The sequence below is a fragment of the Callionymus lyra genome, chromosome 10 (genome assembly GCF_982586985.1).
Source record: "Callionymus lyra chromosome 10, fCalLyr1.hap1.1, whole genome shotgun sequence".
Classification (NCBI taxonomy): Eukaryota; Metazoa; Chordata; class Actinopteri; order Syngnathiformes; family Callionymidae; genus Callionymus; species Callionymus lyra.
The window spans coordinates 13,606,925-13,631,537 of NC_141827.1; the positions used below are offsets into that span (position 1 = coordinate 13,606,925).

General features: G+C 41.3%; 2 protein-coding genes across 5 annotated transcripts in view; one reads left to right on the forward strand and one right to left on the reverse strand.

Annotated features, from left to right (window-relative positions):
* The window catches only part of LOC148070438 (low-density lipoprotein receptor-related protein 1-like), a 78,665-nt gene that overhangs the window by 12,610 nt on the left and 41,442 nt on the right, over positions 1-24,613 (reverse strand). For all 4 annotated transcript variants that reach the window (XM_087800553.1, XM_087800551.1, XM_087800552.1 and 1 more), the window contains exons 23-66: positions 24,239-24,484; positions 23,422-23,619; positions 22,235-22,439; positions 21,984-22,148; positions 21,667-21,911; positions 21,173-21,304; positions 20,349-20,576; positions 19,916-20,090; positions 18,391-18,485; positions 18,164-18,313; positions 17,650-17,790; positions 17,382-17,507; positions 17,165-17,296; positions 16,324-16,458; positions 16,032-16,161; positions 15,837-15,963; positions 15,620-15,771; positions 14,739-14,863; positions 13,781-14,155; positions 9,634-9,823; positions 8,412-8,616; positions 8,145-8,337; positions 6,585-6,710; positions 6,280-6,408; positions 6,094-6,213; positions 5,913-6,026; positions 5,694-5,843; positions 5,491-5,613; positions 5,286-5,402; positions 4,816-4,944; positions 4,609-4,731; positions 4,399-4,539; positions 3,888-4,075; positions 3,616-3,799; positions 2,706-2,791; positions 2,512-2,631; positions 2,257-2,444; positions 1,643-1,848; positions 1,367-1,555; positions 1,114-1,262; positions 953-1,046; positions 770-886; positions 572-691; positions 246-368 (exon numbers count right to left, since the gene is read on the reverse strand). In XM_087800553.1, coding sequence (XP_087656679.1) covers positions 246-368; positions 572-691; positions 770-886; positions 953-1,046; positions 1,114-1,262; positions 1,367-1,555; positions 1,643-1,848; positions 2,257-2,444; positions 2,512-2,631; positions 2,706-2,791; positions 3,616-3,799; positions 3,888-4,075; positions 4,399-4,539; positions 4,609-4,731; positions 4,816-4,944; positions 5,286-5,402; positions 5,491-5,613; positions 5,694-5,843; positions 5,913-6,026; positions 6,094-6,213; positions 6,280-6,408; positions 6,585-6,710; positions 8,145-8,337; positions 8,412-8,616; positions 9,634-9,823; positions 13,781-14,155; positions 14,739-14,863; positions 15,620-15,771; positions 15,837-15,963; positions 16,032-16,161; positions 16,324-16,458; positions 17,165-17,296; positions 17,382-17,507; positions 17,650-17,790; positions 18,164-18,313; positions 18,391-18,485; positions 19,916-20,090; positions 20,349-20,576; positions 21,173-21,304; positions 21,667-21,911; positions 21,984-22,148; positions 22,235-22,439; positions 23,422-23,619; positions 24,239-24,484 — 6,906 coding nt within the window. The remainder of the gene's footprint in view (positions 1-245; positions 369-571; positions 692-769; positions 887-952; positions 1,047-1,113; positions 1,263-1,366; positions 1,556-1,642; positions 1,849-2,256; positions 2,445-2,511; positions 2,632-2,705; positions 2,792-3,615; positions 3,800-3,887; positions 4,076-4,398; positions 4,540-4,608; positions 4,732-4,815; positions 4,945-5,285; positions 5,403-5,490; positions 5,614-5,693; positions 5,844-5,912; positions 6,027-6,093; positions 6,214-6,279; positions 6,409-6,584; positions 6,711-8,144; positions 8,338-8,411; positions 8,617-9,633; positions 9,824-13,780; positions 14,156-14,738; positions 14,864-15,619; positions 15,772-15,836; positions 15,964-16,031; positions 16,162-16,323; positions 16,459-17,164; positions 17,297-17,381; positions 17,508-17,649; positions 17,791-18,163; positions 18,314-18,390; positions 18,486-19,915; positions 20,091-20,348; positions 20,577-21,172; positions 21,305-21,666; positions 21,912-21,983; positions 22,149-22,234; positions 22,440-23,421; positions 23,620-24,238; positions 24,485-24,613) is intronic.
* On the forward strand, positions 11,294-12,422 carry LOC148070439 (somatostatin receptor type 5-like). Its single transcript, XM_087800920.1, has 2 exons — positions 11,294-11,313; positions 11,398-12,422. The coding sequence occupies exon 2, from the start codon at positions 11,430-11,432 to the stop codon at positions 12,420-12,422; it is 993 nt and encodes a 330-aa protein (XP_087657046.1). The 5' UTR covers positions 11,294-11,313; positions 11,398-11,429.

Genomic DNA, 24,613 nt, shown 5'->3' on the forward strand with positions numbered 1-24,613 from the left:
AAATGTAACATGCCTTGATAACTTGGTTATGATTAAATAATAACATTTTTGTAGCTCTGTAAGAATGTTTTCCCCAGCCTTCTCAACACTTACACAAGGTGTATTATTATTTCAAGTGTTTGCTTTGGATAATATTTAAGGTGGCGTTTTATTAATATGAAATATAATGTATTGTTTAAATATAACATTATTGTAAAATAAAACTTCCAAATGTCTCAAAGAAGAGGAGGAGGAGCATCTCTTACTGCAGTTGGCAGGTTCGTCAGATCCATCCACGCAATCGTTGTCCCGGTCACAGACCCAGACACGAGGAATACAGCGCTTGGTGATGGCACACTGGAACTGGTTGGGAGCACATGTGACTTCGGCTGCAGAGACGAATAAGCTCAGTGAATCACAGGAAACCAACTTTAAAGCTATAATATCAATGACAAGGGTTCTGAGAATGTCAGCACGACAATCAGCTCAACAATTGAACCACGGAACACTGCAGATTCAGACACAATGTTCGCCCCCTCTACCCTCGACATGGTACAACGAACAGTCGTCTCTGTGCGGTTGTGAAACTCACGACAGTCCTTCTCGTCCTCGCCCTCGCCACAGTTGTCCTGCCCATTGCAGCGGAAGATGCCAGGAATACAGCGACTAGGGTGAGTACATTTGAACTGACTAGGCAGACACACGTGGATGTCTGGAGGAGGAAAAACAAAAGGTGGATTAAAGAAGAGCCGGTTTATCTAAAAGGTTGGTATCGGGAGGAGGAAGTTACCGCAGTTGGCCTCATCAGAATTGTCTTGACAGTCGTTGTCTCCGTCGCAGATGTAAGCTGGGTTGGTGCAGATTCCTGTTCTGCACTGGAACTGACCAGGTCTGCACTTAAAGTCGGCTACAAACACCAGAAGGACGTGTGAAGCAGGAGGATTAATTATACATTTGCTGCATTAGCACTCACGGCAGTCCGCGGGCTCGTCCGATCGATCCCCGCAGTCGTCCTCTGTGTCACACTTCCACCAGAACGGGATGCACTTGTCGTTTTTGCAGACAAACTTCAGGGGAAAAGAAAAGTGTTGGTGATGTTGGACCGACACGGTCAAGAAAAAAGATGGAGAATACCTGGCTTGCTGTGCAGTTGGACAAACATTGTTTCCCATCTGCTGCCAGGTAGAAATTGGTCGGGCAAGCACATTTGTAGCCCCCTTCTGGTGACAGGAGGCACAAGTTGCTGCACCCTCCGTTATTGACCTGGCATGGATGGCCAGCAACTGCGTGACAAGAAGGAGATGAGATCCATGCAGTTTTGAAGAGCATCTCCCCGTCCTTTAGGTCAGAGGAACATGAAAGAATGGATTTAAAAATGTTGACAAACCTTCAGGCTGGCGGTACGGATGGTATATGTGGACATCCATGGGTCTGTGTAAAGTGCTGATCAACATGGTTTTGTTGATGCCGAGAGTCTTGTGAGCTCTGTTGATAGACTTGGTCTCCCAGTCAGTCCAGTAGATGTACTCCTCAAACAAAGTCATAGCAAATATGTGCGGGATGTCCTGAGTCAGAACTGGGAAAAGACAATTCATTTAAAAAAACCTGCATATCCATGCTCAGAGTCAACCCAACTTGCTCATGTGTCATCAGTGTGTGGTACCTATGTGTCTGTTGCTTCCATCCAGGCTGGCAAAAGCAATGTAGTCTTCCCTGGCATCTGCCCAGTAGATACGGTCATTGACGAAGTCCAGAGTCAGGCCGTTGGGCCACGTGATCTTATCCTCGATAATGTTGGACCTTTTTGTGCCGTCCATCCCGATCCTGCCGATGTGAGGGCTGTCGCCCCAGTCCGACCAGTAGAGGTACCTGACGACCAATCATTGGGACGTAAGTCATTGAACGACTCAGAATGGTCGTCATATTGGGAACCATAATAGCAACAGTTTATGACGTGAGCAGTTAACAGATGGTTTTGGTCTTCATTTCAGTTTCACATTCATATTCTGTCTAAAAATATGTTTCTAAACGTTCAACATGTATTTTAAAATAGACTCATGAGAATCATTCATTTGCACTCGCCTAGTCTATCCCTTCATGCCTACCATCACACACACACAATTTAGCCCAACAATAATACTGACAGAACATAACACAGATAAAGTATTAAATGGCAGTAATATTATCCCTACATTTTAGAGAAATCTTAAGGTTTTTTGTACTAGTTAAAGCCGTTCAAAAGTGGCACGAATGTGAAATACAACGCTTCCCTCTTACCCATAGCGAACATCGACAGCTACAGCACGAGGCTCCCTCAGACCGTTGTTGACCAACACAGTCCTGTATGCACCGTTCAGCTTCGACACCTCGATCGTGTCCCTTCCTTTGTCGCACCAGTACAGGTTTCCTCCGACCCAGTCCACCGCGAGTCCGTCCGGGTTACTGAGAGACGTGCGGTGGAGAACCTGAAGCACAGCAACCAGTCGGGGTGAATACAAAACACCGCTAGTAAGTTGACCCTTTGATACTGACCTGAACGTCGCTGCCGTTGATGTGCATGCGTCGGATCATGCTGCCCTGCGTGGTCACGTCCGTCCAATAGATCATCTGCTGTCGGTAGTCGAAGTCCAGAGCCACTGCATTGTTCAAACCCTGACAAGATGTGTGAACAACTTTCGTTGGGGCCACAGTTCATATTTCACCCGTTGTTTTTTTGAATGGTCTACCTGTTTGAGGAGTGTGTAGTTGGAGCCATCCAGGTTCAGCTTCCTCAAGTAGTACCGGTTAGCGAATATCAGGAACGGCTCCTCATCTGAGAAGATTTTTTTTCTTTAAAATGCAGTTTGTCACCAAAATCTTTATATTTAAAATAGGTTTGTCTAAATGTCTGATGGAGTCAGAAGGATTTAGTGGGAGGAAAACTATACCAGTCAAGGAAAGGGGACAAAAGGGGCTTAAAAGACCCCCATGAAAACTCATATATGTCCAAGTAAGTAAGCAAGTAAGTAAAGGTCATTTGTGAAGCATCTTTCTAGACCAGGGTCACAAAGCGCTTTAACAATCAAAAACAATATACAGTTTAAACTATATACTATAAAAGGCTAAGACACATAAGACAAACACAGGAGTCCCAGAAAATCAATTGTGAATAGATTAAAACCATATATATATTAACTAAATTGAGAAAACCAGCTTGTTTATCCATCACTAATAGGGTGCGAAAAGAGGCATAAAACCACCAGTTCATTTTTATTTTATTTAAATGTATTTAATTAAAATTTCTACCACCCCCTTTTCTCTCCAGAGTTTTTTTTGGGGGGTAACTACTTTCTTTTTATGCTAGACCTGACCAGCTAGTCAGTTTAATAATCAAAAACAGAGAAATGTCAAAATCATGTGTTTTATGACTTTGTGAGAGCCTGAATAACATGAATCATTCAAAAATAAGTGGCAGCTAAAGACTAAAGTGGTTGAAATGAGAGGTTTAGTCAGGAAAAATAATGTGGGGAAGTGGAAGACACTAAAGTAAAACGTAGGAAAGGATTCGGGACATTAGTGAGAGTTGACATGTGTGAGAGGAATCTGCATGCAAGTAGATAAATGACAGGCAGATATAAAGAGTGCTGATCTTCTCACCTGAGGTAGATTTGCATATTGTTGGATTTTCTGGGCTGAGCTGGAATCCCTCCACACACATGCAGTGGAAGCTGCCGCGTGTATTTATACACCGCTGCGTGCACGGGTAGGTGGTTGTACACTCATCGATGTCCACACATGTTTTTCCATCCACTTTAAGGCGGAAGCCAGGGTGGCACCGGCACTGCGAAGGGTCAACAAGAGAGAGCGGCTTAAGAATCTGACACCCTCACGACAAGCAAAACCCCACCATGTTGTAAAAAGGTTCTCACCTTGAACCCGATCTTGAGGTCCTCGCAGAGCTGCGAGCAGCCGCTTAGCTTGCTGTTCAGACATTCATTGATGAAGCAGTTCAGCTCGTCGGAACCGTCGCCGCAGTCGTCTTTGTGGTCGCAGAGCAGCGTCTCGTTGATACAGTTGCCGTTAACGCAGGCGTACGCTGTGTCGTTGCATTTCTTCTCTGGTCGACATAAATGAATCGACAAAGAAGACGGTATTAGAATAAAATCTTTGATAAGCACTTTGGTAATGGGTATTTGAACATCTCGACTAAATAAAGTTAAAAAAAAATGTTTTCCAGGTGATTTTCCAAAATTCCATATATATATATATATATATATATATATATATACACAAATATATACGATGGACATTGGAAAATACAGTAACATCTTTTTTAATGCTTCAGGAGATCAAAGTTTGTGCTTTTTCATGCCATTTCATTGCTTAATACTTCAAAAATATATAAGAATAACTATAAAAGTCATCAAATGTAGGTAAAACCTGCGCCGGTGCAGCGAGGATTTAGGGGCGCCTCGTCGGAGCGATCATGACAGTCAAAGTCTCCGTCACACTCCCATGAGCTCTGATTCAGGCAGCGCCCGTTGGCACAGCGGAACTCATTGGGCCCACATGTCTGGTACTCTTAATGGCAAGAGAGAATGATGGTAAAAGTTAATGTTTTTTTTCAAATCTTCACAAACCAAAACTTACCACATTCTGGTGACTCGTCCGACCCGTCGCTGCAGTCATTGTCGTGGTCGCACACAAAGTGTTTGGGGATGCACTGCCGGTTCTGGCACATGAACTCATTGCTACTACAGGTATTGTTAAAAACTGGAACAGAAACCAACGTTTTGGATTGTGAGACATAAAGTTTGTGAATGGTTCTAATGACTCCGTGGATCCGTCCACACTCACCGCAGCCAACCTTGACGCTCTCGTCGGCTCCATCGGGACAATCTTTGTCTCCATCACACTTCCAGTGCTGAGGGATACACATGTGGGATCCAGGACACTGGAACGCTTCAGGACTGCATGTTTTGGTTTCTAGAATTAGAAAAGATTACAGCAGTTATTTTTTTGGGAAAATAAACAAACACTAAATCATGATTAGTGTCTTGATTAGAGTGTTTAAATATTTATTTAAATGCTGCAAATATCAAATAACTAGTTTATTATTTGTAATTAACAAATATTGTTATTTATTTGTTCAAGAGGTCGATTCATTTTTGGTTATTTTTCAGTTGCAGCTTTAAAAAAAATATTTAAAAAATGTTCCTTAAAGGTTTTCTTTCTTAAATATGTGAGAATTACCAATGTGCATTAAGACTCCTAAAATAAGGGCTTTCAGAAATCAAATTTGTTTTTATAAAAAGCGAAGCACTCACTGCACTTGCTGTCTTCGTCGCTGGCGTCACCGCAGTCGTCGGCGCCGTCACACACCCAGCGGTTGGGAATGCAGCGGTGGTTCCCACACTCGAACTGGGAGGCGGAGCAAAATTTATCTAAAGAAAAGCAGAGAAGCAACTTCCAAAATCAAAGCCACGAACTAATGCCCTTTTGACCCGTTTTTGGTCTCAGTCTGGGACGTACCACAGTGAGCCTCATCCGCTCCATTTTCACAGTCGTTCTCCTTATCGCACGTCCAGCTCATGGGGATGCAACGACCGCTCGGACACGCAAAGAAAGGAGCCGGACACTTGGTTTTTCCACTCCCTGGTGCACAGAGAAATCAAGATGAGTTAGTAAAAAGTCTCAGATGTGGAAAACGCATCACAAAAAGATGTTGAGTAAACCTGGGCAGTTTCTTTCATCCGACAAGTCTCCGCAGTCGTTTGCACCGTCACAGATCCAGGAGGGGGCGTAGCAGAGCGTTGTGAACTCGCACTTCTGAAACGCCACTCCCTTGACTCCCAGGTGGAAATAACTAGAGCAGTCTGTGGCAGCTGTTTTGGAAGACAAGAGGGTTTGAAGTGACCTCGGAGCAAGCTTTAATGAACCCGATGTGAACTTACAGCAGTTCATCTCATCGCTGGCATCCTCACAATCCACTTTCTGGTTACACTTGCTGGAATTAGTGATGCATCCTCCACCTCTGCACTGGAACTGGTCGGCTGAACACAGGGTGGCTGACGAAAGAAACAAAGGTTGTAAGAAATAATGAAGGAGGCCAGTGGTGCTGAAGAAGTGACCCACCGTTACAGAAGAGCTCGTCAGAATTATCTCCACAGTCCTCCTGTCCGTTACACCAGACACTGTGTTCCACACAGCGGCCGTTGGTGCAGCGTCTGTAGCCCTTCTTGCAGACACGGTTGGCTGAACGACATGTTGTGATCAGACAGATATTCAAACCAATGGAAGGGTGATCGTTCATTCGCTCACCACAATACGACTGCTTCTCATCAGACTTGTCCTTGCAGTGGGCCTTTCCATCGCAGGTCAGCGTGTAATTGACACAGTCGCCGTTTCCACACTCAAACTCGTCTATGACGTTACACGTCGTGTTTAATGCTGCAAAAAAACAAAGAAGTATAAGTTAGTCTTAATCTTAATTAGGTCTGCACGATAAATTATAAATAAATAAAATGTTATCATGATGTCAGAACAATAATCTTAATTTTCGAGACAAATTTTAATTTCACGTTAGTGTTGTTTGGTAAAAATACAAACAATTCTATACACATTACCGATGCACGTGTTGTCTTCCAGAAGCTTCCTGTCGCCACGACAACTGCAGTTGACCCTTCCTTCCGAGGTGAGCAGACACAGGTCCTGGCATCCTCCGTTGTTAACGCGGCACAAAGAGAACTCGCCTGAGAAGAAAGTCGACATTAGAGGCAAAGAAGTAACAGTGTTTAGTGAAGTATCATGTGGCGTTCAGTGAAGCAATGTTTTTTTTTAAAGAAACCGCTACAATGAGTGATGTTCACCCATGAGTTGACTTGGAGCTCAGAAGCTCAATGATCTTTTTTAAGCTTAATAGGAACAACAACACTGCACAACAAAAGCCATTTTAACATGTTTCGAAAATAAGGGAGATTAAAGTACCAAAGAAAGTGTCCAGAGAAATCTTGAATAACTATAAATTATATATTTTGACACTGACTTTTTAGAACTAAACAAAACACAGGCCACAAAGGGGAGCGGTCATCTGGTTCCATCCTCAATGTGTTGCTATAACAAGAGACCGCAAGTCAAGTCTTGTTAACCAATAAAGTCCTACATTTTATGGTGAAATATGGAGAAATTTCAAATTCATCAACAAGAAAACAAAGATATAAAATGGTAAAAAAGGTGAGTGATCCTCTGATGGACCAGAAACTTCAAAATCTCTTTTTCTTTCTTCCATACTTCCACGTTAGATAATACTCTCGCTCCTATACATCACTCTGACTCTCCACTGACATTAGATCTGCCCCGAGCACATTGACCTACTCTCTGAGACTTGTGAAACAGTGTAGTTTAGGAATGTTTCCGCCTTCAGAATGTGTACAGTCAGCCACCTAGTTGCGACTTTACCGCACACGATCCAGATCCTATTTTGAAAAACAATTGAATCGATCTTGTTTGAGCGACATGGTGTGGCAGTGCAGTGAAGGGAATCATGAGAAATGAAACCAGTGTAAGTTCTCTGAATGAGATGCTTTATTTCAATTTTTGCTAGAGGGCACAAATAACACTGAACTAGGGGTGTCAACGTCTACAACTGTGAACGGTTACACTTGCAACTAATCATAACCGACAAATCAAAATGTTTTCTTTGACTTCTCTTCCTCAACATTTCTCACCAAGATTTTTGAGAATATCACTGTTTTTTAAGTGCACCTAAAAATAAAAGAATATGGTAAACAAAGTTATGTCGGCTATAATTTAGTCCCCTTTTTTAGTGTATCTACAGTGGGAATCAGGAAGTGTTCGATTCGTTACAAAACCCTCAAGCGATTACATAGAACAACGGCGAGAAACAGGTTGAACCGGGGTTACAAACCTCGACAACACATGGAATAAATTGTAAGCGTTGACACCCCTTCACTGAACTGCAACTGGGTTTGGTGGCAACCTGATTTATGCTTATTATTCAAGGTATACCTTTAGCAATTCTGTATCGACTTGTTTGTAATTAAAGACATTCAACTCATTAAGTGAGTCGGGTGGAACGAGTTTGTACCAGAGTATATTTGAATCTTATCGAAAAGAGTTTGAAAAACTCGCAACACAGTGATCAAGATAATAAGCGGTTAACTTACAGCTATTGGTGTCGTTTGCCACAGCTACGATGCCCATGGGCTGCTGGGGTATGTCGGCACGGAGGACCTTCATGTCTCCTCCGGTGTATTTGTCAGCTCGCAGCACAGCTCGTCTCACCCAGTCGGTCCAGAAGATATAATCTCCGTACACGGCCAGACCGAAGGGATGCACTGGTTCGTTCTTGAGCACCACCTGCAGAGAGAAGCACCGTCATGACCTCAAAATCAATACGTCGTCTGGCACAGGTACAGGTTAATATGACTCACATATCTGCGAGTGCCATCGTATTCGCAACGTTCTATCTTGTCCAGCGTGGCGTCAGAGAAGTAGAGTTTCTCGGCTCGGTGGTCTATGGCCAAGCCGTTGGGAGTTCGGATATCTGTGCCAATGATGACCAGCACGTTGGCCCCGGTGAGTGTGGCCCGCATGATGCTGGGGGACTGCTCGTTCCAGTTGGTCCAGAACATGAGACTGAACGAAAACAATTATTTTAGTTAACTAATGATATACATGAATGACAGACATGTGGAGTTAATGGAGGAAACAAATGAGTTTTTGTTGTTTGGATAAGTAATTCAGAGTAATGGACAGAGATTAAGAGAGTTTGAGACAAGAAAGTGCAGACAGGGTGGAGACGAATGTCAAGGGTGATCTGTGAAAGAAAAGCAGCTGCTAGTGTGAAGGAACAGCAGTAACATGTTCAATGGTTAAGAGTGGGGTAGAGTTTAATTTCATCAAACATTATATATAGTGATTGTAAGTAAGTAAGTAATTTTTATTTATATAGCGTTTTTCCAGACCAGGGTCACAAAGAACTTAAACCATCAAAACAATATTTAATAAAGTATATACTTTAAAGGTCAAGATAAAACTGAAAACACAACAGGAGTTCCAGAAAATCAAGGAAAAGCCTGAACAAATAGAAACGTCTTAAGGTGTTTCTTAAAGGAGTCAGTAGACTCCAGGGGCTTTCAGGAAGAAAGGAAAAAAGCCTTGATATGATGGAAAAAAAAAAATAGAAATAAAAAACAAAAAACAAAAAAATTACAAGTACATTATGTAAGGAATATAGTATATACTTGAAAAAAAGGTTAATAAGTGTAATTTTATTTTGTGTAAATACATAAAAATCTGAAAAATATTTTGAATTTATTTGGTGACAGAACATTACAAAGAAAATCAACTATAACGTTATAAGTTATACCGAAATGAACAAGACTTTTCCCGTTTCACTCTGTCATGAGGAACAGATAATAAAAGTTAAAGCTTCACATGTGGCCACCAGGCCTTGCTTTAAGGTCTGGTTTAGAGAAAGTTGCTTTGAAACAAAACAAGGCGTAGCCTAAGAAGAGTCAGAGTTCAAAGTTCTGGCATTTTTATAGAGAGTTACTAGATTGAAAGGCGCGTGTTTTCAGAAGGGACAGCTCATGTAGAAAAGTTATACGAGTTATATTTGACATGTCAAAGAAGTTTTTAAGAAGGTCTGACCTCTGACACTCATCAAGGACAAAAGCTCTGGGGTGGTCATCACCAGACATCGTGACCACCGTGTGACGGTCCACAGCTCCCCAGCGGCTCTGATCCACAGTGTGGCGTGTGATGGTAGAGGTGGTATAGCTGGTCCAATACAGCATATCCCACCCTCTGTGGTACGCCAGACCCTCCACCGAACCTACGTCTGGGAAGAAACGAAAACCCCTGCGTTATTGTGGAGTTCAGAGTCAGTTCTGCAGCCATGACGGTTCAGTAATAATGTGCAGCAGGGAGTTAATCGTCAACTCCACACTCCAGTCCAAATAAACTTGCTTCATGGAAATATCTCATCAACAGGCGAGGAGCTAAATGTCAAGCCCGAGAGCCGCATGCTTGAACACGGGCCAGAAGGACAATCATGAGTCAGCCAGAAAAATGGAGAAACACAACGTTCCATGGTGGCAAATAGAGAACAGCTGCTCTGCTGCCGAGAAACCGAACAAACATCAAAATATATTCATTTGCAGGCATGGACAGTTTAATTCAAACCAGACCAAGTCACTGAAGTTGAATGTTGAGTGAACTGATCACAGCTGCATGTGTGTTCTCGACTCAAGCTGAAGGTTTATCTGCATAAACACAGGTGAACAACTCAACTTTCACAATGTTATGGACTGTGACTGCTGTGAGGGGCCGTCAGGACACGACAACGATTGCACAATGAAAAATAAAACAATATATGATTAGCACATACAAAATAACATAAGACAAAAAGGTTTGTGTTGTGATTTGACTGATTTGTATTTTTTTATTTTCCCATTACAGACTAATATTATTCACAAAAATATAAACATTTATGTGGAAAAAACTATAAAAAGGATTAAGAAATGAGTCTGAACTTTTTATTTTCCATTATTGTATTTATTGCCCATCAAATAATTGAGATATGATATGTGATATATATGATTGGATATATATCACACTTAAATTTATTCTAAATAAAATGAAATGATACACTAGAGCAATACACAATAAAAATGCATAATTGCACTAAAACTTTGTCTAAGTCTAATTACGGCGGAAATTTAGAAGGGCTTTTCCCCCAAAATCATCCTTTTCTCCATAGATGAGTGGAAAAAAAGTAATTTATGTTGAGAGAAAAATCTTATCTTTGGAGAAGCATGTTTAAGAAAGAGAAATGTCTTTAATCAGATTTTGTGGCAGCTGTTCCGTTATCATCCATGTTCTAAATAATGACCATGGTTTCTCTCCATCTTCTAAAATGTCATATCAGTGGATGTTCTGGCAATTTGCAAACCCCAGATAGGAAGAAGATTCACCACAATCTTATCAGGAATGAGAGCCCATGGGAAAACGTTTTTTTTCAGTTTACAGAGACCTCCCACAGCAAGCCGGCCAGCCAATCCCACGGCTGCTCGGACATGATCAGTCCAGAGTTCACCTGCTGTGAAGCGATTTCATTCTCTTCAGCCTTCGCTAGCGTCTAGACTCTAGAGCTTGATCGAACCAGATTACTGCTAAAGAAATGTTTCTCTTTCTGTCCTGACATCGTCTCCTCCTATGTAACCTTCTGTTTGGACCGATTACAAGACTTTCTTTCATAATCATTTTTTTATGGATCCAGCAACATCTCCATAAGAAGCCCAATCCTGCGCTTTATTTCAAGGATAAATTGTGAGTTCCAACCAAACTTCTAACTCCATTTATGACAAGTGCTTTTATTGCCTTTGAGTGCATGTTGACACTGTGTTTTTACAGTGGCAGCATGACTCAGGATTGCACATAGAAGAATGTGGCGGCTCAACTCTACAGAATACCAGGATGTGCTCGCCAATGGGACGCACAGCAGCAGTGTGGAGAAAGTTCTGGTTCCCATTTTTGACGCGCTGATCCTGCTGTTGGGAATCAGTGGACATACTTTGGTGTTGTTGATTTTGTGTAAGAGGCAAAGAAGGTACTTGGGACAGATTTCAGTGGCGGGCACAGGCACGGACGTCCTCCTAATAGCACTGAGCCTGGCGGACCTTCTCCTGCTTTCTGTGCTGCCCTTCCACACCATCAGCATAGCCATGCAGAACTGGCCTTTTGGAGACTTCATGTGTCGTCTGGTCGGCTTTTTGGGATCGGCCAGCACGTCCGCGAGCGCGTTCACGTTGTCCTTGCTCGCCGTGTCACGCTACATCACGGTGGTAAAACCAACAAGAGCCTACACTTTGCTCTCTACTCGCAGAGTGTCCATAGCTGCCGGGCTTCTGTGGGTCCCGGCAACCTGCTTGGCCCTTCCTCAGTTGGTTTTCCGCACTGTAAGGACACCGTTGAGGACCCCGGATGATCACGCGTGTTTTGCATTTCTGTCCCACAGAGACCAACTAGTCTATGGACTGTTGCACTTCCTGCTAGCCTTCTTTCTCCCATTGGTTACCATCGCAGTGGCCTATTCCAGCATCTACAAGTTTTTGTGGACGATTCGTAGAGCGGGAGCCACCCCACAAGTGGAGCGCTACCAGATTAAAGTCACGAGGACGTCAGTGATTTTGGTTTTAGTGTTCGCTATGTGTTGGCTGCCCTCTTATGGGCTCACTCTGGCTCTGCTGGCAGATAACAGCTCCGGCGCCACCGGCGTCTCGCCGCGTTACGGCCCGTTCAGCGTCTTTGCGAGAGTCATGGCCACTTCCTCGACCGTGATGAATCCCATTCTCTACGTGCTCATGTCTCAGAAGTTCAGGCAGGACTTGCTGCAGCTCTTGAAGAGACCGCGTATGACGGATGGAGTTGGGAACTGATGATCACTGAGGACAACAACAGCCAGCTCACCATCATAGAGATGAAAAAGTTCCACTCAGTTCACATCGAAAGGTACAATTTTGCAAATAAGAGATAAAAGACATTCTTCAAACGTTAAAATGTATTCCTGTGTTTCCTTGAGCAAACATAAGGAAGTAACTAGTAACTAGTAAGAGAGTTTTATATTCATCATGTTGTAAAATATTAAAGATTAGGGTTGTTTTTTACCTTAAATCAAAATTAAACCGTTTTAGAAAACTTGTTTGTTTTTTTCTCCTTAGTTTGATATTACAAACATTTTTCTCTGCAAGAAAATTCTAAAACTAGAATCGAACAAATGGTATATAAATAACTTAAGGTGGTGATGTTGAATGACACAGAAATATATAAATTCACTACAAATCACTTGACTATAAATTAAAAATTAAACTCATCTTGACTAATCTATCTCCCCAACAATATTATAGACTAAAAGTCTCACCATAGCAGTTTTTGATCAGCAGGGATGTCACAATGAATCCTGACACAATGATGACTTATAATCATAAAGAGGATGTCACCCACTTGACCTGTGGTGATATGTCGTTTCTTGGTATAGTTGTGGGTAAGAAAGTGGAAGTTTATGGGTCAAATGTGGAAAAAATACTTAAGAGGTAAGACCACGAGATCATTTAAAAAAAAGTTATAGACTTCTGCAAAGCAACAGGAAGAAAAAAACGACGAAAATAAGGCTCCATATGAGGAAGGAATGGCGAAGAATGTGAGTAATTGGGTAAAAAGGAAACAAAGATCAAATGCAAAAGTGTAATGTAAAGTCATTAAGTGACATTATAAACTAAAACAAAATGATTCAGTCATTTCACTTCAAACATAAAAGTATTCCACTTCCTCTCAAATTATTTGGAGGGACAAGAAACACTCAAAAACCTGAAAAGGGTTCAATAAAAAGGAAGAAAAAAAACTTATAATGAAGAAACAAAGTAAAAAAAAATGCTGGTTTGCTTGCTTTTCTACACGACTGTTTTTATAATTCTACAGTCAAAGGGCTGCATTTGGCCACTGGACCGCTCAATCCTTTGAGTAAGTAAGTAAATAATATTTATTTATATAGCGCTTTTCGAGACCAGGGTCACAAAGCGCTTAAACAATCAAAACAATACTCAAAAAAAGTACATACTTTAAAGATCAAGATAATACTGAGAACAACACAGGAGTTCCAGAAAATCAAGGAAAAGCCTGAACAAATAGAAACGTCTTAAGATGTTTCTTAAAGGAGTCAGTAGACTCCATCAAGCGCAAAGAGAGAGGAAGACGAACTTATCAAATCAAACTATTAAAAAAAAAGAAAGATACTTACTCTCTACGACAGTCTTACGATCCGAACCATCATCGCTGATTTGCTGAATGTTTCCAAAGTGAATGTCGCTGAAGAAGATTCGATTGGCGCCCTTCCCTCCGCCTCCTCTGTAATCGAACGTCAAGGCGATCACGTTCTTCATGTGCTCGGGGTCCTCAAAGGGTTTTATGGGTGCGTTGAGGTTGTTTTCATCCGACAGATGGACGCTCTTTAGTATCGTTCGTTCAGAGTAGAGCAGGTAGCCGTCATAGTCCCTGCAGCTTTGTCCATCTTCGGCCAACATCCCGTGGGCACAGGCGCACGTCCTCTGTCCATTACCCCGGAAAAGACAAAGCTGATGGCAGCCGCCATTGTTGTCCTTGCATACATTTGTCCCTTTATGTAAAGAAAAAAATACTTAAGTTGCCTAATACAAATGTTGTCAGCGTTAAACTTCACAGTAGTAGAGAAAGAAAAGATGCATTTTTATAATGTAAAAATATGAACATAGCCTGATACATATGTTTAACCTGTGTACAACATTTACTTTCAATTTGGAACTATTTTTTATAACAATATGACAAACACATGTTTAATCTCACAACTGTAGATTGCTTAAAACAATTTTAGTTGGAAGCCTTTATTAACATTATTATTATAATAAACATTTTCTACACTTTTCTATCACAAGTACATGCAAGTGTTCCTGATTCACCGCACGTCTGAGTAATGCATTTCTCAGGGAGTGTACTTTAATGAAGTCAGGAGGATTTAGACTGAATGGTTTATGATTTACGATTTAATCTGAGATTTGCAATTCAGGTGCTAATGGACCGAGCGTCGTCTCTGTGTACTTTCACAATTATGCCAGAGTAAAGACACATTTAGAGCCCCTTTAAAAACTTAATTAAATTTGTGAAAAGCTCATTCATCTCTGGAATAAAATTGCACATCTCTGGGCAAACACATTGCTGCTTACCCTGCTGCCTGGCCCGGTTGAAAACCTTGATATCTTTGAGCTGAACACCAATGCCAGTCCTCAGAGATACAGAGTCTGTGGCGTTGTCTTTATTCCCTCTTTTTATAGAACCATTGGCATGAGTCCTGGATACAAAAAAAAAACGGCACAAAGGCTTCTATGAGCAATTGAAGAAAAATTGGAACAAGTGAATCACGGTGTCACTGTCAAATGACGTGAATTGGATTCTTCAATGAGGGAAGAATTCACAGCAGATGCAACATAAGGAAAAGTTTCTGTATATATCGACAAGAGAATGCTTTGATGAACCCGTGATAATGACTCAGTATAACAATCAGAATTGAAATAAGTATTCATTTGTAATAGGTAAAAAATACTGATTTGACAAGTGTGACAGCATAAGCATGGTTTTGACAAGTTCTCTTATGTTCCTCCTCGACTACAGCCAAATAAATACATGTTCAAACACACAAAAGTATCTTTTTAATCACCTGTGGAGCAAACAGTACTGTAGAAAAATCGTTAAAAAGGAATGGAGAATGATGCGTCAATCAAACTGCCATTTGTCTCCACCTTCTCCCATTTTAGATCATCCGGTGTATGAGTTGACCACGACAACCATGAGGGCAATGCAAGTCGGTTTTTGGTTGCAGCCAAAAACAACATTTAACAAGATATTTTTCCATTTTTCTATACGTGGAATTAAAGTAAAGACACTTGAGAGATTTGACCCAGCATTTAACCCTTGTGCCACGTATTTTTCTTTTCCAAATACGGTTAGCTAGAGTTAAAATTACATTTTGTTTCCCCCTGTATCATTGAGTCAATATAATGTTGATGTTAGAATTAGACAATTTGTGCCTAGAACGACATGAACTGACCTGTCGCTCCAGTAGATGTAGTTCTCAAAAACGGATACGGAGAACATGTCCATGTTGTTGTTGGCGAGGACCACCTCCCTGTTGTCTCCCGTCTCCAGGTTGATGCGCTCAATTTTATCTGTCCTGGCGTCGCACCAGTACAAGAAACCATCCTGCAAGCAAATAGACGGTCAAACTTGTTGTCCACTGTCACGTGATGCATATCACTTAATCGTACCTCATAGTCGATGGAGATGCCGTTGGGCCAGCTGATGCTGACGTTCACCAGGACAGCTCTCTGAGAGCCGTCAAGACGAGAGCGCTCGATCCGTGGATACTGTCCCCACTCCGTCCAGAACAGGTAGCTGTCCATTACATACGTTTTCTTTAAAATTCTCATACAATTTCAAACCTACACACGTGTTCCTCTCACCCTTTCGCCGGGTGTACAGTGATGGCGCGCGGTTTATCCAGGCCCTGCGATATCACCACGTAACGGAAGGAGCCGTTGAGTCGGGCTACCTCGATCACATCGAAGCCCTGATCCGTCCAGTAGATGTTCCCTGAGAACAGCAGATGGGGGGTAAACCGAGTATAACCGTACTCCCACAAAGTTACATTTATGTAACATGGTTACATTTCTATGGCTCATGTCAGGAAACTCTTGCAGAGTTTTCGGTGAAATCCATTTAATCTCATTCAATGTTTAGTGCAGATGCACGTACCTGCGATCCAGTCCACAGCAATCCCCTCCACCCTGCCGATACCATTAGTGACCACGTCCTCTCTCCAGGTTTGGTCTCTCTTGGCCCTGCTGATGGTGCTCAGTCCCATGTCTACCCAGTATATGGTGTCGTTGTCTGTGGAAAAGCAATGCATTTATAATATGTGATAAAGTGCAGAAAAAAAATACATTTAAAACTAAATAGAGAGAAAATGACTAAGCATGAATTATATATATATATATATAATTATACCCTCCGTGATCACCATCAGTCGATATTTTGGAAAAATTATTGCAAGTCATATATAGCATCAATAAACAAATGAATCCAATGTGTTTTAGTCGATTATTAATCATAAGATAGTGATTATATTGTTGAACTTAAAACAAGAAATCGTTCAAATAACAGCTTTCAAACAGTAAGTAAGAAGTACTTAGTTAAGTAATGGTTATAAAGGTGTAACAAGCCTTTTGTGTTCTACGCAATAACAGCATTTTTGTTTAAAAACTTTAAGACTTTTTTGTACTTTGTACATTTCCTGTCAATGTTCTACCTGTAAAATGTACTGTAACCTCAGAATTGAAATGAATCCAAACAACAACCAAACATAACAAATACATCACTGTCAATTAAAAAATACAGGGCTCAAATCTTCATGTATTGTTTTATGTCGTCATCCATTTATTTGTTTAATAATTGCTTTTTTTTATGATGTTTTGATTGTTGTTGAGAATTTAATGATCAGATTTCATGAACACTCACTAGAAATTCACTAATGTCATCCAGCAAGTGAGATGTAGCAGATGACAAGATAGACATTAAACGTCTGTAATTCTGGTACCTGCATGGAAATCTATGCCCACAGCCAGGGAAGTACCCGACACTGGTACCAGGGCATCGGACTTGTCGGACGGGTCCAATGGAATACCACGGATACCTTCGTGTACGGAATACAAGAGGAAAGAGCCAACACCTGCGGATGATATTGAATATATTGTTTTAGACCGTGACTAAAGAGGGAGTTGAGTAAAACAATAGAGTCTATTTCTACATGGTACCTTCACAAGACTGCTGCCCTCGACGCAGGCTGTATCCTGCTGTGCACATGCAGGCTCTGGTGGTCAGAGAGGTGGGGAGGCACAGCTGGGAACAGTCTCCGTTGTTATTGCTGCACAGATTGGTGCCTGGAAACACAAAAGCATGAGGGAAAACACATGAAACACACGACTGAATGAAATAAACAAAAGGGGTTTTTCCCCTGATAAACAAGTGACAGAAAACTTTCATTAGAATTCGATACAAACCGTTAAGAAAAAATGCGAGTACCTATCTGAACGGTTTCATTGTAGATTTTCATGTGCATCATCGGGGAAGTGCTGTTTCTCAAGACTTTCCAATTGCCTCCATCCTTCTTGTCACAGATTCCTATCTGGTCGGTTCCTTGGTCAGCCCACCACAATTTTTCTCCTAAACAGAAACGGCAGCGATGAGGAATAACAGCACATACTGACATCCATAATGGTGACATGTTTGTATAGCTGACTATGAAAGGGTCCTCGTATTACTATCCTGTCCAATATTAATCAAACTTCAAAGTCGAATGTGAAAATCTGAAAGATATTATTTGAAACATTTCCAAAATACAACTATTTACTTCTGTGTTCTTTCCCCCCCCCCCAAAAAAATGTCCATTTTAGAGCAGGCTGCACTATGCCAAGTGCTGGTATAGAACATTTCTAATTCAGAGATACTTCTCTGCCGTTAGTCCCTCTAATGGTGAGTGAGCAGGATGACTCGGTGCTAAAAACTGCCAACAGTGACAAGATAAAAATAAAAATACCCATAATAGCCAGGGCCGTCGCCTTAGACAGCTTTCCTTTCATTCCCTCCAGCACCTCAAGTTCAGATCCATCCAGTTTGCATCGGTTAATGGTGCTATTCCCTGAGCTGATCCAGTAGAGCTGCTTCGTGTCGAAGTCAATGGAGAGACCTGGGAAACAAAGAATTCTTCGAACGTCAGAAGTGTGTTTTATTGCTGAAACCCACCCAACCGAAAACATGAATTACCAACTGGGCCTTTCTGGTTAGTGAACAACAAACTGCGATTGCTGCCGTCGGTGTTGGCCATGCTGATGTTGTCTCCATCGGTCCAGTAGAGCTTCCTGCCAAAGGATAAAAGAGTTCAGGAGAGTCAAACACCGTTTCTTTATCACTCTTTCTTTTCTCTGCAGTTATTTAAGCCACGTTTCTCAATGGGAAATATTCTCTTTATTCTCTTTTGAATTTAATTTATAAACCTCCACACATACCTTGTGATCATGGGCTGGACACGTATATAGTAACCACCAAATTCCGTCTTATACAGGTTTTTATCGTTTATCTGTTGATGTTCATCTATGTTTTAGCCTCAATGTCTGTTTCCAAACATCTACATCTTATTTAATTTTGCACTGTAAGCAGGATTCCAATGTCTTCTTTCATTCTAGCTTTACAACAAACCCTGAAAGAATGTATTAAAGTGCTTCTATACAAGTTATTTTATAGCGGATCACCACATTGCAAAGCTTTGGAACAGAAAGACACGTTCAAAAACTACCATAATACATTTGGTACCGTAATATAACTTTAGCTCAGAGCAGGAAAGGCTGACGAGTCGGGATTGATAGAGGAATAATCCCACTATTGTGAGCGACTCCGATTTCACTTTCATCCCAGTATTACATCGAGACACAACACCTTATACTACATTGTTAAACGTCTAATTAACTAAATAATCGAAATAAAAAATATCGATAGTTTTATGGCAAATCAACATCACCTGCCATTTGTCCCACCTTCTAGCTTTAAAGGTTAGAATTCTTAAATTTAAAATGCAGCTTGCAACTAGTCCATCTTTAATCTAAGTAATTGCTTATTAAACATCCTGCATTTATTTTGTAACATGCATAAAGTTACGAAAGCGAATGCGTGTTTCTGACTTAAGCCCCCCCACCCACCCACTCCTGCATGTGATTTGACCAGTGTGTTTGTGTGCCAGAAAAAAAGAGAGAGCCCCAGAAAATGCATGGAGCATCTGTTTCTTATTTAACCTTCATGCCAACAATGCTCCGATTGGAAACATTCCTCCACTTAGGGAGGCTAAGTCACTCAAAGGGAGGACAGCACTCACACACACACACACACACACACACAAACACCCACACACATTAAGCTCAACCAGTAACAGCAGAGGCCAAGCAAGTTCTGTTTCCGGGCACAAGGGGACTTTCTAGAGGGAAAAAAAAGGATTCTTTGCAAGACTGACAACCACAGGACTGCCTGGACTCTGACAGCTCAAGAGAATGACTTGTTACCTTAATGCAAATTTGCGGAAAGAATTTATAAAACCTGAAAATCCTTTTTTCTGAGTGAAGGTCAACAACAGGGCATAAAAAAACGACCTTGTTTGTGATCTGCAGCGAGATGGGATGGGCAGGTGTGCAAGTGTGTCTGTGTTTGTGTTTATCTCTGAATGGCTTTGAGGTGAAATGAGAAGAGTGCTAAAAATGAGTCGGACAGTTTTATGGTGGATGTCTGCATGTGTGCGACATACCCCAGAATTGGATGCAGCACAAGACAATGTGGTTTGTCCAGACCCTGGATCACTGCATTTTTGAAGGAGCCATCCAGTCTGGCAACGTTGATTTGTTTCTTGTTGGCGTCATAGCTGGTCCAGAACAAGTTTCTGGACACCCAATCCACGGCAAGACCATGAGCATTGGGAAGATCTGTAAAGAACAAAATAAATTAAAGCTTAAATTCGTTTTTTTTTATTTTTTAAACCATGGATTGATGAATAAATTGATAGATAGACAAATAAAAGATATGGATTTGGATCATAAAGTTAATATTCGGACTTAAGGAAGTTCAATGCAGGGCTCCAGAGATGTTGTTTTAAATGTATTTTAATCAAATATGCAGATTAATTTATATGCAAAAAATAAATGTATAAGAAGTAAACATGTCATTATTCCATTTTATGTTACCTGCTGACACGACAGTCTCCACTCCGGTTCCATTGATGAAGGCTCTCTTGATCGTTTGCGTGCGTACATCCGACCAATAGATGCGATGTTCCATAGCATCATAGTCCACCACAGTCACATTATCGATGTCCGGTACAGTGAAGGAGATGATGTAGTTGTAGTACGGATTATCAATGTCCACTCCGCGAATCTCAATCTGGCGGGCATAGAGCAGGAACTGACGAGACTCTGTCAGGAGAGAAGAATAAAGCATGTTAAAACAGACGTGTAATAATATCATAAACTGTGAAATTCATATGAAAACATCATCTGCCGTCACCAACAGCAACTGATGATGATATGATGATATTAAAACTATATCGGTAACAAATGATTGGTTCTGTCCATGTACTGGACAGCAGCCCCTGTCATTATCATTTAATGCATTTACCACACTAATGGACAGGAAGAGAGGCGAATAAGAGAACACTAATAACAGTCAACGGGTATCAGTACGCCAGGCGAGGTGTTGGATGTGTGGTTTGTTGCTGATGCCTGCATCTCACAGAAAGGCCTCTCCAACCCATTACCCCTGAAGATAATAGAAAGTGTTGACCTGAATACTAAACTCACACTGAATTAACAAGCCCTCTCGTACCTTTCACAGGCAGATACTTCAGTGAGCACCCAAGCTGTCACAGCAACAGCAACTCAAAGTGAAAAAAACTCTCTTGTGCACACAAACAGGCGAACCACACAAATACTTCGCAAAAAATCCGGTCGAAGCTCCATTCAGACCCGAGTAAAGAGCGTGAAGGATAACGAAGGTCTTCACACACACTTACCAAAGCAGGTGCGTTTGTCTGGACCCAGTTTCATGAGGTGAGGACAGGCACAGGAGAAGGTCTGATTGTAGTTAATGAGACAGAGGTGAGAGCAGGGATCCTTGCCGTCTTTGGCTGCACACGGGTTTGGAGCTGGACAGGACAAGAACGTTAAGTAGACCGTGTGAATCGAGCATTCTTTCCACCAAAATGACAGATAATTAACCAAGCTGATCAAAATAATGTGGGATATTAATTATCCCCTTTATTATTATTCCCTTTCCTTTCTTCACACCAAACACAATATTTATATGAATAGTTAACTTGTGCTTTTCTGCTGTTGATGTTACTATTTTTATTATTAACTATGTTGTTTGTAATCTTTTTGTTTATCATGTATTTAGTTATTGTTGTCAGTTATTTTCTGAAACTATTTATGTTATGGTTGATGTTCATTGTGTCGTTTTATCCATTTTATTTTGACCTCATATGCCATGTTATTATCCATTTCTTACCCTGTGGCTGTCTAGAGGGGTGGTAGACCTGGAGATCAAATGGTTGCGTGTTGGTTCTCTGGACCACGGTTACGTTGCTGCCGGTCCACTTGTTTGCCTTTGCCAGTGTGTTGGTCCTCCAGTCGGTCCAGTAGACCTCTCCACCATACATGGTGACAGCGAAGGGATGAGACAGGTACTCGTGGCCCCTTAGGACCTCAATAAGTCCAGAGCCGTCATACTTGGCAGAGTAAATGGCATCAGACCTGTGTGTGTACAATGCTTCAGTTGGTACAACAGAAATAAAGAGGGGTTAAAGTCGTCTTTTCTGCTCTAACCTAGCATCAATCCAGAGGATGCGGCGCTCTAAATAGTCGACAGTGAGTCCATTTGGCCAGCCTCCACTTCCAGTTTCTTTGTGGATGGTTTTCCTGCCTTGACCACTCATGGATGCTGCTTCTATTCTGGGCAGGCTGGCGTCCCAGTCTGTCCAGAAGAGGATCCTGCACATTTGCAAAAATCCATTATTAAACACATCATCTTTGCAAACACTAGAACAGATGGGCCTTTTTAGAAGTGGCGTCAGTACCCGTCACGAGGGTCAAGGGCGATTGCTCGAGGATGCTCCACTTCTCCAGCCAGCAGTGTGGTCCTCATGGTCCCGTCAAGCTTGGCCACCTCGATCTGATCCAGGTTACTTTCCACCCAGTATATGTTGCCAGCTATCCAGTCCACAGCGAGGCCCTCAGGGGTCGCAAGTCCGTACTGGATCACCACATCGAAGCTTGTCAAAGCTTTAGAACAGAAAGACACATTCAAAAACTACCATAATACATTTTAATTCTCTTTTCAACCTTTTTATTAAAAGCCGACAAGATTGTGTAAAATAAACATGGCATAATCCCAACATGTTTCAGGTTGAGGTATAAAATATAATCCGCTAAAGGAGCGTTAACTGTTCTCAAAGCGTTGTGGTGAGCACCAGTATGAATCCAAATGTCTAATCCCCTCTATTTAATATCTTCCCCAAAACTTTAAAGGCTGCGCAGCATAAATGCCAACGGAGAACACAGAACTTTTAAAATGAATTCAGTGAAATATTTCCACCTGGTTGGTGTATTAAAATCATCTTCAATATTTTTTTTCGCTTTTGTTCTGAGCCCAAACTCATTTTCTAGCAGATTGATTTTTTATATACTCAAGAACCACTCAAGTCTGACAAAATTCCTTGTAGGTGTATGGCCAGAAACATCCCTGTTTGGATGTTCTTAAAAGAAGAATAATACATTATATTCAAATTCAGAGATAATCAAGTTTAACTGTATCATTTGTTCATATCTCAACAGCCATTTCGTATTTTTGCGCGTGCCCCTTCACTATATATAAAGTCTGCTAAAATCTCCAATATAGTCTTACTTTAACTGTTAAGTGTATTAAAATTACTGTGTCATTTGACACTTTAAATGAAATTGAATTGAATTGCTAGAAACTTGGCTTTAATATCCCATTCAAGTTCATCTGGTCACTGAACCAAGCATTAGTTAATCTTTTATAAGTGGAAATGTTTATTTGGTCTGTTTTTTTGCTGTGATATATTGAATATTTGCTAATGACGCCACAGATGACAGATGTATGATAATTCATGAGACAAATGGCATTTTGTCCGTTTACATTAACATTTTGTGTTACTGTTTACACAAAAATAAATAAAACGGTAAATCTATCGTGTTTATGTTATGCACATCAAAGTAGCAAAGGTTTTTTTTATTAGCTCACCCCCATTTTCAGAGAGCTTTCCACGATAGATCTTATCCTCCACCACGTCTGTCCAGTATAGAGCACTCTCGCTGAGATGGAAGTCCAAGGCGATGGTATTTCTCAGGCCAGGTACCAAAACACTAAACTCTCCCTTGTTGAGGTCGATGCGGCGAATTTCATGGCGGTTTGAGAAGATAATGAAGGGTTTGAAAGGATCTGTGGGGATTTAGATAGACAGTCAGACATTCACCCTGATATTCATTCACACATCGATGCACTCAAAGTATCATGTAGAAGGATTTTAACTTGGTGAGGGAGGAGCTGGAGTTCTATGCCGTCGCCTGACCATGACAAAAACATCCAGAAAATGACAGCGCCTCCCTTCAGTGTGTGACTCATCTAATAACAGCAAGGTTGTGCTCGATGTGGTTCTAATCGCGGTTAATTAAAAGACACTATGAATGTGATCACGGTTATCTGTACAGAACAGGCAGGCCCACTGGGAATTTAATGACCGACAAAATGAGAAGCGGCAGCAGGAAGAAGAATCATGGGCTGGAAACAAGACCCCACATTTCTCAATCAGGTGATACAAGCAAGGCTCATTTATTGTCCATTCCTACATCCTAACTGCTCACAGTTTTAACAAAAATCTCACTTGTTTACACTTTATTATCATTATTGGCTGTTTAAGGAATAACAGGCAGCATTTAAAATTGACCAAAATATGGATTTAGTTTGATAAATACTGTTGTAAAAAAAAAAAGAAGCTTTTTTTCTCTTATTGTTCAACTGTACTTCAGCTTCATGTCTCTAATCTAGTTTAGATCTTTACCTGTGCTTTTGCAGTTCTCCATATCCGGCTCCAGCTCCCAGCCCTCATAACATGAGCATTTGACGCTAAACTTGTCCTGTTCGCAGCGCTGACTGCACTTCAGGTGTTTGGCACAGAAGCTCTGGATCTGGCATGTTTTGTTATCAGATCCCAACTCCATTCCCAGCGGACAAGAACATATCACGCCCTCTCCAGGTGACACGGTGCAGTTATGACTGCAGTCTCCATTGTCGAGCGAACATAGATCTGCAAAAAAATAGAGAAGAACGAGACGTGACCTTTTCACAAGCTGCTGTGGAGCCCTTGACAGTGTGACTGAGAATGCAGAGAGAGTCCACGTGCCAAGTTGTTGTTCACTGGTAAAAAACATTCTAC

What these genes read in the sequence shown, in the direction of transcription:
- LOC148070439 (XM_087800920.1), top strand. Translation starts at nt 11,430, where the DNA reads ATGTGGCGGCTCAACTCTACAGAATACCAGGATGTGCTCGCCAATGGG.